The following is an 18,473-nucleotide window of genomic DNA, read 5'->3' as shown; positions in this document are numbered from 1 at the left end:
GTCCGAGGACACGATAGTCGCCTCTTCTCCACAATGTCGGAAGGATCTCCGTTGGTGGATGCAAGTTCACCGCCTCAAGTCTGGGACGTCTCTTCTTTCGGTTCCGCTGGACCTAATGTTTTGGTCAGCCACCTCGTATCAAGGTTGGGGCGCACACCTGGGCTCCGAAGCCGCTTCAGGCCTTTGGTTAGAGGAAGAGAGGATCATGTCAATAAATTGGAGGGAACTAAGGGCAGTGTACCTAGGCCTTCTTTCATTTCAGGATCAACTGTTGGAGTCGGTTGTCGCGATCTTTGTCGACATCACCACAGCAGTCTCGTACTTGAGAAACCAAGGTGGCACACAGTCAGATCTTCTCACTCAAGAAGCCCGATCAATCCTGTGTTGGGCAGAAGACAGGGGGATTACGTTGGTCCCTCAGTTTATCCTGGGCCATCACAACGTCTTAGCAGACGCCTTGTCGAGACCGAATGAAGTTCAAGGGTCGGAATGGACACTTTGCCAGGAAGTCTTCGACAGCCTCAGGAAGAAGTGGCCTGTCACAGTCGATCTGTTTGCCACCCCACTGAATTTTCGGTGCCAGATATTCTTCGCCCCTTACCAGACTCCTCAGAGTGCCCGGGACAGACGCTCTTTTGCAGGACTGGGAGGGACTTCAAGCCTATGCATTTCCTCTATTCTCTCTGGTGAGGTCAGTCCTCAACAAAGTGAGGGCAACCATGCGTCTGGATCTCACCTTGATCGCAACCTCCTGGCCACAGAAGGAGTGGTTTCCCGACCTACTGGAAGCACTGGTGGAGCCCCCCATTCGTCTGCCAGAGAGACCAGATCTTCTCAAACAACCCCATTTTCATCGGTTCCATCAGAGGTTCCACATGCTTCATCTTCATGCCTGGAGACTGTCAGGAGGTTCTCCAACCACGTAGGGTTCTCCTCCAGAGTGGCGCGACAGTTGGTTCTTGCCAGACGGCAATCAACCAGAGTAAATTATCAGGCTAAATGGTCGGTTTACAGATGGTGTAAGTCTCAAGGACATTCAATTTCTAGACCTTCCTTACCGAAAGTAGCAGAGTTTTTAGTTCATTTACATCATGACAGGCCCATGTCACCTTCTTGCTTTAAGGGTTATAGGTTGATGCTTTCCTATGTTTATAAGGCAAGGCTCCCTGAGATCTCTTCATCTTATGTCATTAGAGATTTACTTCGATCCTTTTCCCTATCTCGACCCAGTCCGCAGTGTTCTCCTCCGACATGGGACGTTAACAAAGTCCTTCAAGCCTTAAGGTTCCCTCCGTTTGAGCGTCTGAATACTGCCAAATTTAGGGACCTCTCTTCTAAGACACTTCCTTGTCTCGCTGGCTACAGCCAAGAGGGTGGGTGAACTGCAAGCACTCTCTTTTCTGGTTGCCAGATCTGGACAAGACATGATTTTGTCATACCTTCCTGAATTTGTCGCGAAGACTGAATCGTCTGATAATCCCATTCCCAGGTCTTTCGTACTGAAGTCGCTGGTCGACTTTGTCGGTAATTTAAATGAGGAGTTAGTTCTTTGCCCCTGTTAGGGCGCTCTCATGCTATTTACGTCGCACGAAGGACATTCAGGGTCGTCCCCGTCATCTGTTTGTTTCACCCCGAAATGTCAAGAGACCTATATCAAACAACGGTGTATCCTTTTTTCTTAGAGATCTGATCGTTAAAACTGGTGGTTCGGCTGCCTTTGAAGACCAGACGCCGAGAGCACACAGTATTAGAGCAGTTGCTACATCAGTAGCTTTTATGAAGAACGTCTCAGTCGCCAGGGGTGCTTGAGGCGGCGACTTGGCGTTCTAATTCTGTTTTTGCCTCTTAACTTGAGGGATATTTCTCTAGTTCTAGGCGACCTTCGTTCTTTGGGCCCGTTGGTGATGGCAGGACAGGTCGGCAGACAGGAGAATTAGGTAGTCTTCCTGTTTTACATTTGGTTGCTACCTGTATATTATTCATTAATTTTTGTTTTGTTGTATATATTTGTTGTTTTTTGTTTTTGTATTATAACTCATGGCAGTTTTTGGCTTAGTTATAATGGGAATTAGGCAGTTTGGTATTTAGGTGTTGTTGATGACAAGGACTGAATGCTTGGCAACTCATGCTGCTTCCATTGTCAGTGTGACATAGGACCAGCCACTGGGTTGTCGGCACTGGCGACTACGCTTCTCCCAGAGTCGATGCTGACCTAGGACTAGCCACTGGTTCGCTTGTGCTGACGACTCATGCTTCTTCCACTGTCCTGGACAGGGAATTAGTCGATGGATCGTCTGCTGTCATCTGATGACTCACTCACTATCTACTTTTTGTCTCGCCTGTTTTCTCGGAGTCAGACACTCGTGCGAGATCAGGCAACATTTAGTAGCCCTGAGTTTCTAGTTGACAAAGTCGGTTGCGTTGATACACCCTCCGATAATTGTCTAACTTGAGACCAGGTTGGACTGAGTCGCCTTTTTTGCTCCTCGCTCCTTTCTCTTGGCACCAGAAAACTCAAGTCAGGAGTTGTTCATGAGCCGATATCGCTGCTGGCGACGTTTGGGTGCGTTGATACACCCCCAAGGTTTGCTTAGCTTTGAATCGCCTAGACAGTCCAGACACTCATCCTTCAGGGAAAGAATAGTGCTTGATAGTCTTCAGGGTGCAGCCTTGCTGTCCTCGATTCATCTGACTGGTCAACTGGTTGGTCACCTGACTTTAGTACAGACTGACTGACTATGCACTAAATCCTTGTCCTGTGCTACCGCAGTTCGGCGGCATTATGGTAGGAGACTTTGAGTTGTTAGTATCTTAGACCTTGGGTTGAGTTTTTAACTGCCTATGATATATATTTCTTTGATTGTTTTATGTCCTATTCTGTCCGAAGGGGAAATTGTACTCAGATTCCCTCCTCCTTTTCAATGTGGTTAATTGGGCTAGATAAATTATATTAAGGTAATGTTTATTAATATGGAATTTTTATTCTAAAATTAATATTAATAATACTTACCTGTATAATTTATCTAGTCCCACCCATCCTACCCCAAGATCTGCCTATCACAACTGATTTTCAGGGAAGGTTTTGTAACTGTCAACGGCAGCGTTGCCAACTGGCGGACAGAATAGGAGGTAACAGGGTTGCCAATGTGGTAAATTTTGTTGCGGGGTTGGGGGATTTAGGGCTAGGTAAATTATACAGGTAAGTATTATTAATATTAATTTTAGAATAAAATTAATATTAATAATACTGAATATGTCATGAGGTAGTGCGCGGTCTCTGACCAGCTATCACCTAGTATGTGCAGGACTTGCCAGATCTCACAGATTCCTTGCTTACTATCTTTGATTGTTTTTAACTAACCGGTTTCCAGCTGGCGCTTGGAAAATATCCTATTGTTAAGTCCTTAGGTTTATTAGCTATAAGAATTACAAATTGATTAAAAAATTTGTCATATCGGCGCCAATAACTGAGGCTCAGAGCAGATATGTGAGGATTGATGCCGATAAGCGGGGGATGACGCATATCGTCACCAAAAATTTAGTTATTTTCATTGCTAGACAAGCCCCATTAAACCGAATCGCTGACAACCAAGGCCACTGATAACCGGGGACTGCCTGTATATAGGATGGGCTGTCGTAGTTTTGACCAAAAGAAGTTGCTGCAACTAGAATTTTGTTGCATGGAAATATGGCAACATATGGGATATAATGAGAAGCATGTCTACATTATACATGGACACCGTTTTACCTTGAAGGTGGAGTTTGATGTGCGGAGTGTATGTATATGATTGCTTTATTGCCATTAGGTTTCTTTTTTAGGTTGCTTCAGTTTCTTCCTTCCATGCAGGTAGAAGTCAGTGGGTAAATCCAGTATTCTTAGAAATGTGACTGGAAGGAGAAAATTAGTATGTGATATTCATTTTAGTATTGCTAACACCAATAGCAGTTTAGAAGAAAAATAATTATTGTTTTGTAAAGGAAGTATGTAGCTGGTGGTTTTAGGCAGTGTGGAACCCTGTTCCTCCAAATTACCCATAGTATAGGTGAATGGACACTTGCTATGTTTGTTAATGCATACATAGAAATAATCCCTTTGAGTTATCAGTTTTAGTTATAATTGTCACCTCAAGGTCTGATTATTTATTTTATTTATTTATTAATTTTTTTAAATTTGGGGTTTTGAAGATTGTTCCTTTTTTAAAGCATCTTAACTGGTTTTCAGGGCATGGTGAGTACTGTACGGGCAGGACAGATTGTAACTTCTGGAGGTCAGCAAGTTATAAAAATACCTGCAAATCAAGTTCATCAACTTACAGGCCAAACTCAAAGTGTGCAGGTCCTCTCAAACAAGGTAATTCACAAATTTTAAATATTTTATTAATTTTCAATTTAATCTTTTCAAAGTGTGGTGTTGGAGATGTGAATTAGTTTGCCTGTAAACTGATTAAAATGGGAAACCATTACTATAATTTTTTAATTTTATTGTTTAAAGAACAAACACTTCAGACCAACCGTATGCCTTGTAATGTTGGCCCTACGGTCTACACTTTTGGACACTACTGGTCTTATGCTTCTACCCTCTAGGTTTTCTGTGGACTCTGTGTGACTGTCACATCCATGTCTTCAGAGCCAATGTAAGCTGAGGTGGAAAGGCACTTGGGAGAGTATTGATTAATTTGAGCAGACCCTGGGGTTCTCTTCAGAGATAATATCCTTGTTCCTGCTTCCCTGGTCCTTGCTTGCAAGAGGAAATCTGGAGGAGGTAAATGATCTGATTTTCAGATAAGAAAATTCATCAACCTCCAGTTGCTCCTCAGATCTTGTTTCCTTGAACACTATGCATTTTAGAGTAGTGGCTGCATGCTAGAAGATGCCAAGAATTTCTCCATGACAGGTGGACATCTCAGTATACTGGATGAGGTACAGTCCATCTCTAGAGGAACTTCACACTGAAGGTATCTTGTTCTCTGCTAATAAGGCAGGAGCCATGGAGAAGGTCACCGTGGCCTTTCAGGAGTCATGTTGGCTTGACTTTGGTTAAATGTGTTGTTGGATTTTGCCTTTTCTGGGGTGTCTTCTGAGGATAATGCAAGGTTTAGGAGGCTGTTGGTATTGGGAAGAAGGGTTAACCTTATGACAAATTGTAGAGTAATTTATATTTTTCATAGCTAACAAACCTATGGTCTTAACATTAGGATAAATCTTTATGTTAAGACAGCAGGATTGTTAGCTATGAAAAATACAAATTAATTGAAAAGTTGTCATTTTTCATTAGTTACACTGAGGACTTGGTATGCTTTTTTCATCCTTGTCTCAAAAGGTTTTGATGGAGTAGTAATTGGTATCCAGCTCTTCCCTTTTCTCTCTTAACAGCAAGGTATAGGCTACAGTGGATAATGGGGTAGTGGAGACTAATCACCCTCCCTCCAAAGAGTCATTCTCTTGTTTTGAAAGTGTAGGCTTGTATTCCCATCAGAATAAATGAATTTTTGAAGCAATTTGTATTTTCCCTAGGATAAAAACCCTGCACTTTCATAAGGGGATGTTATCCACCTCAACTGCCCTTCGTTTCACCGATCTTTCTCCAGCTTAGGGCAAAGTAGCAGGCATAACAAGCTGATTCTCACAGTGGACAAACCAGGCCACCCTAGGTTGTTTGGGCATATAGGCCTGCTCAATAGGATTTTGTTTTTGTAGTGACAGCACTTTTGTTTTTGTAGTGACAGCAGAAGCGGGCTTTGCATGAGAAAACGCCATTTATGAAAACATAAGTTTGTATCCTGGGAAATACAAACTACTTTAAACATGTTGTATTTTTGTTTAGAATTTAGAACACTGATTTTTGGTGTGTGTCAAAATCTGGAGGATTTCCATGTTACCAGTGTTAGTTTTATTCTATATTTTGCAGATGAATTATGTTAGGTTAGTCAACCCTGGCGTAGGGGGTGGAGGGGGTGGTGGCGGGGGAGGCACCACCCTGATGAAGCAGTCACCCCAAGTCAACAAACCTATTGCTCCTGCATCAACACAGCCGATTAAGATTAAGGCAATGCCCATTGCACCTAATCAGCAAGTAAGTGTGAAAGAAAATCATCTTTTTTAAACTTGAAAATTAACAAAATATCTCTAGTTATAGCGCTTCCATATTAGCCTACCTTATGTTGTCCAACTGTCCCCCACACCCATCATGATAAAACTGACAATTTGGTAGTAATGTTATTTAGTTCTTTGTTAAGCTGTAATGTAGATTTTCTTCCTAGATTATTCTGCAGAAAATTCCAGTCCCATGCAGTAACTGCTTGTTTTCTATGAAATGAGCCAGATTTCCATTCATAAACTAGAAACTGAAGTGTAATGAGTAACTTCATTATCCTGTCATGATAATAAACTTGTGCAAATTTTGAAAGGTATAACAATTTGAGCAAATTTTGAAAGGTATAACAATTTGAGCTGTCCCACAAAACCCAGTTGTTAAATAATATACATAAGCAGTATATCTGCATAGATTATTATTGTATTCTCTGTATTCCTTGAGGCCACGATCATGGCTTTACTGTGAGACTTCATAAGGCCACAATTATGGGTTTACTGTCAGAATCCAAAAGGCAACAATCATGACTGTTCTAAATTTGTACTTAACCTAAAACCTTTGGTGGCCTGGCTACATCAGTAAATTTCTGCCTTACATTTGTTTGAGTAATTCAACCTTGTGAAATAGCAACCAATCACAACATTAGCTTCTGATATTGTTTTGTAGGATCTGGTGAAAAGCATATGTTGGCTAGTTTTACCTTAGGAAATGTATGGGACATTTTCTGCCTTGTTTGTTCATGTGCAGAACAAACAAAAAACCTTCAGTCTCAACATTAGGGTAAATCTTCTGGCACCAGCTGGAAACTGGTTAAAAATAACAAAAAATTGTATGCAATGAATCTGTGGCATTTGGCATTTATTACGTAGATTGATTGGAAATGGGTCAGAGACTAGCTTGAACCCTGTAACTCATTTAGTCTTCTACCACTTTGGAAAGCGGATGTTCACTTTAGGTCTCCTCCTCCCAAGCTGGTTTTGTTTTGCTAAGCCCATGATTCCTCTCCTGCTTTCTTGTGCTTTGGATATCTGTGCATGTTTTATGATTTCATTATGGGTTCCTCCATCTGATCTACAAAGTCTCCTTGGTGTCAACGCATGTCCCAGCCTTCCAGGGTTCCCATGTTCACACTTCCTAGCTTCCACTTTGACAGAACCTCATGCAACTTTTAGTAGGTGTCATTCTAAATTTTGTAATTTTACCACTCCATGCCCGTAGTGTAACTCCTGGCCTGTTGAGGAGTGGAAGAACTATTACAAGGAGCATCATAGGAAGTTGTCATGTCACTCTTTGGAAGGATTCCCTCCTCCTTAAGTGGACATTTCTGCTTCCCCTTCCAGACCTATTCCTACTGCTTTGTCATCCATTCTGGAGAGGAATGTAAACCCTTTTTGGGAGAGAGGAGGCAGTACAATCTCGTTCCTTTGTTTCAGGCTCTGATGCGCAAAAGATGTTGTTTGTTTGGCCTTAGACCTATTAGGGGTACCTTCCCTGGAGGGCCTATTGTCCCATTTCATGTCTACATGCCTACCAGTATCGGCTCTCCTAGCATTCCCCCCCTTCACCCAGCCTCCACTACTTTGGGTCTTGTGCTGCCGCCTAGTGGGACGCCATTGTTAACTGTGCATCACCCTGGGTTGTCTTTTCCCCTGCCAGCAGTGAGGCCATCAACTGGCGCCAGAGTCCGTTGCACCCCATGACATCACTCCCAGCATCATCTCTACCTGTGACAACAGTATTTGTGACGTCACTTTCTCTGCTTGCTGCCAATGACATCACTTCCGGCTACCATCTTCATGATCTTTGTCATCTTCATCATCTTTGTCGTCTCGCCCTCTTCGGTCTCACGTTAGACGTTGTAGGATTGAGGATTTTGTCACTGTTTTCTGGGAGCCTGAGAACTGTATTGTCTTCTTTCTCTCACGGACGTGGGTCACCCTTACATGTATGTGGATGTGGTTCTCTCTCTCATGCTCATGTTTCTGTGGAAGATGATCATTACCCTTCACCCTCTCAGAAGTATTCACCTGTTTATTCTTTGTCTCCTCAACCTGTACAAATTCTCCATAAAGATGACAGGGCTCTGGTCAAGAAATTGAAAGTGATGGACCCCAGGTTAGAAGTCCAATTGCTTGGAGGCCTCTGAGACATTCTCCCTCCCCTCTATTCAGGTCTCATTCACCTGCAAGGACCAGGAATTCCCTCCTGATGGTTACATCCGCGGACACGTTTCAGGTCGCGGCCATTATGTTGATGATTAATGGTTCCCTGCTCTTGGATGTACTTGTTCAACTTTTCTTGGAGCAGAAAATGACCGATTTTTCTCTAGTTTCCAAGAGACCAAGGTATTCCTTTGTAGTGTTTTTGTTTTGTTTGTTTGATCTTTTCTTCTTTATTTGGTTTGGTTTATTTTATATCCATAATCATTTCTTGCTTAATTATTATTAATTGTTTGAGTCTCTCAGGAGTATTTAAATGAGATGCAGTGCAAGTCTCTTCCCTTCATTCACTAGAATGATACAGTCACCGTTACAAGTTCAACAATGAAGACTACAAATTGAAAAATGAAGTTTTCTCTTGACTGCTACAGCTCTGGGAAATCTGACTTCTTGCTGGGATGGTGGTTCGTGCTGTACTTCCTCTAATTCCCTTTTTCTGACTGGTCCTCTCCTTCGCAGCTAGTTTCTCGAAGATTCTACAAAGGAGAATGCCCCACCTAGAATAGGCGGGGGATAAGCTTTTGCCCCACCTGTTTGTCATTCATATTGGTTGTAGATTATCTAATGCTGTTCCTTAGGTGTTATGAATTGACTTAATTCCTCCCCTTGTGGGTGGAACTTATGACGTCACCGTAACTGTCAAGTTTCCGGCGAGAGTGTACAGGTCAGGTCACAGGTGAAGATTTTTATGGGAGCACTTAGATTAAAACTTTGCGCGTTATGGTTACTGTTCAAGACACTTCCTGTGACTAATTTTCTCTCTCTCTCTCTCTCTCTCTCTCTCTCTCTCTCTCTCTCTCTCTCTCTCTCTCTCTCTCTCTCTCTTTTATATTTATGCTATTCCTTACTGACATTCTCCTAGCTATATAGAATAACTCAATACCAATTAAAGAAGGAAGATCAAACAAAAGTTAAGACACTACACCTTGACTCGTTCTCCTAGGAGGACCTATGTACGTCGTTCGTCCTCCCAGGTCAGTGGTCATGACTAGTTGAGACGGAGGGATCGTGCATCTGCTTCTCTTTCCCCTAGAAGGGGTTGTGTATGTCATTCGTCTTTATCTGTCCATGTCACTTGACTTCCTGGCAGAGACTGATGCATGTCCAGACTCTTAAGCTCTTGGAGATGATTCTGCAAGGGAAATGGATGACGTTTATCCTTCGAGTAAGAAGAACTCTACAGTTGCCAGAGGAAACAATTGACACTCCTCTCTCCTACCTCAGGACTTTGGCCTTTTTTGCAGAATATAGAGGATTTGGAGAGTCAAAAGAGTTTCATCCCCTCTAAAGAGGACTGAGACCATCTACTGTGACCCCTATAGGCATAGAGGCCTTATTAGCATTAAGAAGGATGTGAGGGTGTCATTTGAGTTGCCTTGTTCAGGGCATGCTAAACCAATCTTGCAGAATGTGAATTCTTTGGATTTGGGAGAGGACAATTTGCTCCATTCCAACAGGTCTTTTAAGTTTTTCCCACCTCTTATTTGTTATAAGAAGTATTATTCTACAAGTCTCATGCCGCTGATGAATAGGCAGGTCAACTCGTATGTAGTTTGGTTGAAACCTGGGTTGACCCTGGATCAAGTCAAGGACCCTTCATTAACCTTTCAAGAAACGTCTACTTTTGGGGGCTGATTGCCTCTTCAGCCTTTCAGAATGTCTCTTGGCCAGATTTGTGGTTGTCAGCAGTGGCTAGGATTTCTTTGTCCCATTCTGCAAGAGAAACTTTCAGCAGTCCAACTTTCTTGAGGTTACTTCAATTTGGTGCGAAGGCCATTTCGTACCTGGGGCATCTTAATGCAAATTTATGGGTCAACTTGCTACTGATTATATATCAGTTTAGTTAGAATTATTTCATTTTTATTGTTATTGTTTATTTTTATTGTTATTTTCTGCATTGGCGATATATGGTGAATGTCAAATGTAGGGGCAATATATGGTTGCTTTTAGGTGTCTAATGATGTATATAAGTTGTGTTGTGATGTCTTAGGATATGACGTCACAGAAGACAAGATGGCAGCGGCGTCTAGTGAATGTAAACAGTAATAGAGGCAGAAGGTGACACGTGCGTTGGTTGTTTGGTTGGTAGAAGAGAGCTCTGTTGGATAGGAGTTTTTGGGTTGTAAGTCTTATGGTGTTGTTCAAAGATGTAAGCTGGAGTATACTGGGATCGGAGAACGTAAACAGGTGGGTAGATTGCACATTTGTGTTTGAAAGGAAAGATTAGGCTAGAAAAATATTCAAAGCTACTTCTTAGAAGGGATGCAGCCCTCTTTAAAGTAGCTCGTTCTGTGGATACAGATTCATTGTTGTCCTTGCGGAATTGGGATCTCCTTGAATCTCATCTTCTCTACCTAGGGATCTGGTGGAGGCTGCGATAGACAGATGGCAGGCTGACAATAATGATCAGCTTGTCCAGTACCCCTTTCAGGCTGACAATAATGATCAGCTTGTCCAGTACCCCTTTCAGGCTGACAATAATGATCAGCTTGTCCAGCACCCCTTTCAGTCTCACTCGTTAAGAAGGAGTTACAAGGATTAGGATGTCTCAAGGACTTATTTAGTTCATACAAAGAGGCATCATGTGCTCACTTACCTCTAGGAGCAGGTTTTACTATTCATTCACAGTGCCCTAATGATTTTGTCTAGCTTTTTTTTTTAATGCTTTCACACTGCTGCTGATACAACTGGTGGCAGTTTGTTCCTTCTGCAAGATTTGCTTGTTCCAATACATGAGAACCCCGGGCTTCTCCTTCAAGCATGTTTTCCCCCATCGCTCTGTTACACTCTGATTCTGCCTTTTCATACCTAATTAAAAATCTCATCTTTTCACTACATTCTCTTCCCATTTTAAAATAGTTTTTCATTTTACTGTAATTATCCATTAGCGTATCTTTTAGATAAACTCCATCTACTTTGGATAGGATTATCTTTGAACCCTCTTTACCCTTAAGTTCAGACTACCCTTAAGTTCATCTCTGTCTGTTCCTTCCTTTATTTCTTGGGCTTTCTCTTTTAAGCTCATTCCTATCTCTGTCCCTGGATATTTCACTTCATACACCACTAGCCAATCTTTGATTTGTCCTCTCCATCCTTTGTATCCCACTAAATCTCGAACAATCCCTTCTCCATCTTATCTCCCTTTGTTCACTATCTGATCCGACCATCTTTAACCAACCATGCTCTGCTACCAGTTTAAATATTTTTGTAGCCTAATCTTTCCCATATGCCACAAATGTGCAATCTACCCACCCATTCACATTCCTCTGTCCCAGTATACTCCAGTTTAAGAATTTGAACACCACCACAACACTTTTGGAAGGGTGATCCCTTTGACTATATCCCCTGTCTACACAGTATCCTTGCATGGACCATCAGTAAATTGTCCCAAGGGGTTGTCTCCCTCCTGTCTGGAAGTGGTTCTCATACACACACTCATCGGCATTAATTGTCTCCTTCCTGTCTGGAAGTAGTTCTCATCCACACACACTCATCAGCATTAAGCTGTTCTGGACTGGACAGGAAGAAGTCAAAGAGCATAGTTGGAAATCATTTTCACTATCTTTGTCTTCATCTTTGCTCATTGGTTCCTCTGTCTCTTCACCTTCTTTCAAAGCTCCTAATCAGAGGAAGTAGTTTGCTATGTCTGGTTCTCTTTGTGGGAAGTCTTGCAAGGCTGGAATACTTGTGGTGCTACTACCACTGCTGCACCATTTGCTTTATGCAGGGTTGCAACCACTTCCTTGGGTTCCCCAGAACCCAGTCATACCAGTGCTGGCCTGGATATCTTGGCTGGCCAGTCTGGCCCAGTTACCCATATAGCTGGTGTGAAGATCCTGCTGCCAGAGTGAGAAGAGAATTGAATGTCTTTTGCTGGACTATTTCTGTGAGGAGGAGGGTCTTTCTCTTGCAGTTACAGGTGGCAGCTTTTGAGTCTATTGCCATAGTAGCACTCCGAGCACTCTTGTGGTTGGATCTGTGGTCTTTTATGGTGACAAAAATGGCATCCTCTTTGAGGTGTTGTACAACAGACAAAGATGCCTCTTTCAAGATACTGCTGCTATCTGTGGGTAGGGCCATTACCTACTTATCCTATTAGATAGTGAACCTGTGGCCTAACCTGGTCTTGAGCTGTGATGCAGAGTTATCCCAAATCTCAAGGTACAGGAGTTGGTACTGAGACTGAGGAATGGGGTTTACCACCCTCTTCCCTGAGAGCAAGGTAGAGGCTGCAGTGGAGAGGTTGCATGTTAAAATGACATTTTTATCAGGGATCAGTGTTTTAGTGGCGACTGGTCATCAGCCTCTATCCATTGAAGCAGTTTGTTCATCAAACAATGATTCATGATGGAAACAATTCATTTACTTCTGTACTCCATCAAAGAGGGTGACTTCATGCTTTCAGTGGACCTGAAAGATGCATATTTCCAAATAGCCATGCATCAGTCCTCTTGGAAGTAACCTCTGCATTACCCTCAGGGTGGACAGTCTTTCAATTTATGGCACTTTCTTTGGGGCATTCAACTGCTCCCCAAGTGTTCACATGGTTGTTCATAGTGTTTTTGGTTTGGGCCCCTTCATACAGGATACGTCTTCTGAAGCATCTCTATGTACATTTGGCTAGTCCTGGAGAGCTCATTGCTGCATTTCCTACTAACTTCTATCATATCTCTCAATTGAACATCGTGTTCTTTGGAAGTCTGAATTTCAAATCATATGAATGGGTTTGTTTTGAATAATAATAATGATACAGTAATAATAATAATAATAATAATAATAATAATAATAATAATAATAATAATACGTAATAAAAATAATAATGATAAAGGTGATGATAATTGTCAGCAGCAAGCAAGGAAGGTTAAGTTCTCTTCCCGTTCACCGGTTGATGCAGGGGCATGAGTGGGTGGTAGACCACTCAGTGGAGCTGACTGCCAGGTATATCCCAGGGTTTCAGAATGTAGTGTCAGTCAAGTTCAGCTGCCAGAGACAGGTAATAGGAGCAGGGTGGTCTCTATGGATGTGTGGCCATTCAGCACAACGGGAAGCTCTTGATCATCCATTTGATAGTCACAGACCCATGGGGCAGTCTCAGTGCCTACACTTTTCCGTCATTCTTTCTGATGGGAAGGATGATCAATAGGGTGTTGATCACCCTGAATTTCAGACTGATTCTGGTGGCTCCTGAGTGGCCACATGCTGAGTGGTATCTGGACCCTCTAGCTTGGGTATCCAAGATCCCAAGAGAGATTCCCCAGTTACACGACCTGTTGTTCCAGACACATTTTCGTTGATAACCGAAAATGATTTTCAGTAGTCATCGGTGCCAATAACCAGATTTTGGTGCCAATAACTGGTTACATAATGGCACCTCTGTTAGGTGTGTATCGGCACCGGTACTGATAAATGGAAATTGGCGCATTTCGGCGCTACATATGTACCATAAAACTGGATCACATATAACTGGGGACTGCCTGTATATATAATATATATATTACAGTGTTATTAGGAGTACAGTATACATAATTTATATGATTCTTTCTAAGTGAAATATGAAAAATATGACAGAATAACATAATAAGCTTTGTCCTACAAAGCTTATATATATACATACACATATATACACATACACATATATGTACATACATATATACATATATATACACATATATACATATATACATATATGAATAACTTGATCACAAAGTATATAAAACGTGATGCTATGTATAAATAAAGGTTTTTTGCCATGAAGGAAAAAAATGAAAAAGCGAGATAGCCAAGTACTTTCGGTCCTGTTCGGACCCTTTACTGAGGCACAGTTAAAAGGAATATCATTGAATCTTGTTTCTTCAAGTCAAATAATAGAAATGTTCTAAATTTAAGTCTTGGTTTATTTAAACATGATGCTTTCATTATGAAAAAAGTTGTAGATAAATATAAGCAACAAAATTAATATATTCAGTTTTTACATGTTTTGGACTGTAAAGATACTTTGTAGTTTCGGTTAGGTTTGTGACCGTGTGATATCCGATAATCCTGCATTATCTCTTTTAATTTTTACCCTTTTGACAATTAACCATCTGGTATTCTTGATCTTGTTTTGTACCCGAGACCTTTATCTCCAATTGTACTTCATTAACTCCTTGACGATGTCTGAGTAAAGACGAAAGCGCTTGGATTTCTGACTATTATTTTCCTGTGGTATTCGCTTATATATATATTTACATACACACACAAGGCCAGTGCTATTTTCATCGATATGATTGCCCAGGCCGAAGACGACGGAGGCGAAAGGACATCAACGCCAACCCCAGAGTTCAAGACTTCTCATGGGTGGTTCGAGAAATTTCGTGAACGGACTGGCGACATGGGGAGGTGGCCAGCTCTGACACGAAAGCGGCCGAAGCCTTTATTAAGACGTTCGACGAGATGACTCTCAAAGAAGGATACAGTTCTCAGCAAGTCTTCACCTGTGATGAGACTGGCCTTTTTTGGAAAAAAATGCCTCATCGGATGTACATCACGCAGGAAGAGAAGAAGCTACCCGGGCATAAGCCTATGAAAGACAGGCTTACGCTTGCACTTTGTTCGAACGCCAGTGGGGATTGCAAGGTGAAGCCCCTACTTGTATATCATTCGGAGACTCCTCAAGCCTTCAAGGCCCACAAAGTGCTTAAGGAGAAGCTTCAGGTGATGTGGAGGGCTAATGCGAAAGCCTGGGTAACGAGACTTTAGTTCACCGAGTGGGTAAATCTGGGTTTCGGCCCGTCAGTGAAGAAATTCTTGGAAGAGAAGCGCCTCCCTCAGAAATGTCTGCTGTTGTTGGACAATGCCCCTGCTCACCCTCCTGGCCTCGAGGAAGATATCCTAGCGGAGTATTCGTTTATCAAGGTTCTTTATCTTCCACCTAACACCACCTCTCTCCTCCAGCCCATGGACCAGCAAGTGATATCGAACTTCAAGAAGCTGTATACGAAACATCTTTTCAAGAGTTGTTTCAACATCACCGATACCATAAACCTCACCTTGTGTGAATTTTGGAAGGAGCATTTCGATGTTGTGATATGCATCCGACTCATCCACCAAGCTTGGCAGGAGGTTTCGAGGCGAACCTTGAATTCCTCATGAAGGAAACTCTGGCCTGATGCCGTATCCGCCCGAGACTTCGAGGGATTCGACGTGGGCGAAGCTGGTGCTGCAGATTCAGGAACAGTTGACGATCCTGAAACTGTTTTGCAACCAGACCTTGACAAGATCGTTGCACTTGGCAAGTCCATGGGGCTGGTCGTTGACGAGGATAACATCAATGACCTTCTCGTGGAGCACCAAGAGGAGCTTACGACGGATGACCTGAAGGAGTTGGAGGCCATGCAACATAACGTCGTTCAAGAAGAGTTCTCTCGCTGCGGCGAGGAGGACGACGACTCTATGACAACGGCAGAAATTAAGGATGCTCTAGCTGCTTTTCATAAGGTGCAATCATTTGTAGAAAAGGGACATCCCGAAAAGGCTTACACAGGTCGTATGCTTGCACAGTTCGATGACGTTTGCCTGAGTCTTTTCAGGAACATTGTCAAAAGCAGGCATAAGCAACCTTCCTTGGATAGTTAATTTTTAAAGAGGCCTTTAGTAGGAGTAAACAAAAAGGAAGAACCAAGTGATACTACGAAAAAAACAAAGTTAAAAAAAAAAAAAAAATAAAAAAAAAAAGAGAAAAAAATTTTATTTTAAGTTTTTTGTAAAGTTAAGTGTTACAGTTTTGTTAATGTGTTTCGTAAAGTTTAGTTTATGTTTTCCTGACATTTTTTTATGTGTTTCGTAAAGTTAAGTGTACGTATCTGCCGTTTGTCCTCCTCCTCTGTTGCCACTTTCGGAGATAGCCTCGCTCGAAAGGTAAGCCTCCACATTTTACTACATACGTACATATGTATGTACAGTATTTCTTGTATACCATGTACACTAATACACTTTATTTACAGGTACTATGTATTACATATTAGCAGTACATATTAAGTTAGGTATTGAATGGTCCAAATTTTTGTAGTATTTAGGTATTGAATGGTCCAAATTGTTGCAGTATTTCATTGTTTATAGGTCAATTTAGCTTTATTATGAAATTTACTGGGGTGTTTTTGGAGGGCTTGAAACGGATTAGCCATTTTACGTGCAAAATGCGGTTCAAGATACGAAAAACTCATGATACGAAGGCCGCCTCGGAACGGATTAATTTTGTATCTCGAGGTACCACTGTATATATATATACCACACACACACGCACACACACACACACACACACACACACACACACACACACACACACACAAGCATTCCCTGGTTATTAGTGGACTCTGTTAATGGCGATCCGGTTTTATGGGGCTTCTCTAGTGCCATTAAATCTGTGATTTATGGTGCCATATCACGCCAAGTTCCGGTAATCAGCGCCATAAGGTGTCAATAATAGAGTTATGGCACCATAACATACCTAAAGGAGGCACCATTAACTGGTTTCCGGTGCCATTAACCGGATATTGGTGCCATAAATCACTAAGTTCGGTTAATGGCGGTTTTGCTTATCATAACCCTGCCGAATTTATATATTGATATTGATATAAACATTACAGATACAGAACTTGTAAAAAGATAGTCATAAAATTACAAATTTCTCAAAGCATGAATGGCTCCAGTTCCTGGCAGGGCTTTTAAAAATCTTTGGGAAAATTGAAAAGTAATCTTATTAAAAATGAGGACTTTATATGAGGAGAATGTTGGCTAAAACAAAGAAGTGATGGAAATTCATACAAGAAGAACCATTGACATTTCTTGAGTCTAGGAGGTAAGGTATAAAGGAGCTGGCATAAAATTTATCTGTAGCAATGGGTGAGAAACATGAATTCGTTAGCATGGGTGCCCGCAGCATATTTTCCAAGGGCGGCAAATCTTCTTAATGCATATATGGATAGCTTCCGGTATTAAGCAGACAAACACTTTTGACCCTTTTACCTGGTAAGTTAATTCCAAAATCTGTATCAGCGCCCTCCTCTTACCCCTATGTGTGGGCTTCCATGTGTGATAAAGTGAAGATTGGGCAAGACAAAATGGCACTGGTATACTGCCCAAAGATTAGGTGGCTGAAATTGTGTTAGAAATGGGGCTAAGAAATTGAGGAATAATGGAGGGTAAGAGGATCTTTGGAATGAAGGTAATGTGTGTGTTTTTTTTATTTTTTTTTCAACATATTTAGGAAGACCTGAGGAAATACATAAGAAAAATTTTTCTTAGAAACTTGTGAAAGAAGGCAGGAAAAGTGATAGTAGAAGTAGTAATTGTAGCAGTATGACATGAAGAGAGAAAATTTTTATTTTGTTACATTAAGAACCCTTTCCATCCAAAGCTGCTGAGATTACAGCAAATTGATAGGGTTGTTTTGAAATATGTTTTAGGAAACAATAAGTTGATTTGTTCAGTACAAACCCATCAGTTTACTCATAAATGCCTGGCCTGCATACCTAGTCCTTGTTGGGCTGCCCCTATGGAGTTGCTAATTACTTGGAAGCAGGGGTAAATGGATGGGTTTGTATTAAAAATTTCTTGAAAGAAAAAAAATGTTAAAAGAGCAGTTTTGTATATCTTAAATAGTTGATATATATTAGGTAATAAGTAATCAAATTGCACTTAGATATCATAATATTTTTTTTGCAAAATAATATAAAATTATTAACTGTGCTTTGGAAAGTATTGAGGTTTTATTATTTTACATATATATATTCCAGACAAACAAGCAGCGTGTTATTATTCCCGTATCAGGAACCATATCAGGTAATAATGTTAGTGGAGGAGTGCCCATAAGGTCGCAACCTGGAAGCCTTACCTTACCTGCTTCTGCATTACCCCCAGGTGTGCTGTCTAATACTCAGCCAGGGTCAGTTGTTATGATTCCTGCCCATTATATGTCTCAGGTGAGTGTGGAAAATCATTTATTCAGGATTTCTCTTTTTAAATATTTGTATGTATTACAAGGAAATGTAGTGTGACTAGTGATTTCATGAAATGACAGGAACTTTCCATAAGTTCGTGTATTTATTGTTTCACTTAGGGGCCTTGCTTCAACCCTGGAATTCCTAGAGATTTCATGAAATTCCTGCTTTGAAGGCACATGAATT

General features: G+C 41.4%; 1 protein-coding gene across 2 annotated transcripts in view; it reads left to right on the top strand.

The window, feature by feature from the left end:
* LOC135220575 (protein lin-54 homolog) overlaps positions 1-18,473 on the top strand; it is a 242,885-nt gene that overhangs the window by 124,524 nt on the left and 99,888 nt on the right. For both annotated transcript variants that reach the window (XM_064257821.1, XM_064257820.1), the window contains 3 exons: positions 4,223-4,351; positions 5,909-6,073; positions 18,084-18,269. In XM_064257821.1, the coding sequence (XP_064113891.1) occupies positions 4,223-4,351; positions 5,909-6,073; positions 18,084-18,269 (480 nt within the window). The remainder of the gene's footprint in view (positions 1-4,222; positions 4,352-5,908; positions 6,074-18,083; positions 18,270-18,473) is intronic.

Source organism: Macrobrachium nipponense, chromosome 2, assembly GCF_015104395.2.
Source record: "Macrobrachium nipponense isolate FS-2020 chromosome 2, ASM1510439v2, whole genome shotgun sequence".
Lineage (NCBI taxonomy): Eukaryota > Metazoa > Arthropoda > Malacostraca > Decapoda > Palaemonidae > Macrobrachium > Macrobrachium nipponense.
Note: the sequence above shows the minus strand (reverse complement) of the source record. Positions and strands in the feature narration are given on the sequence as shown.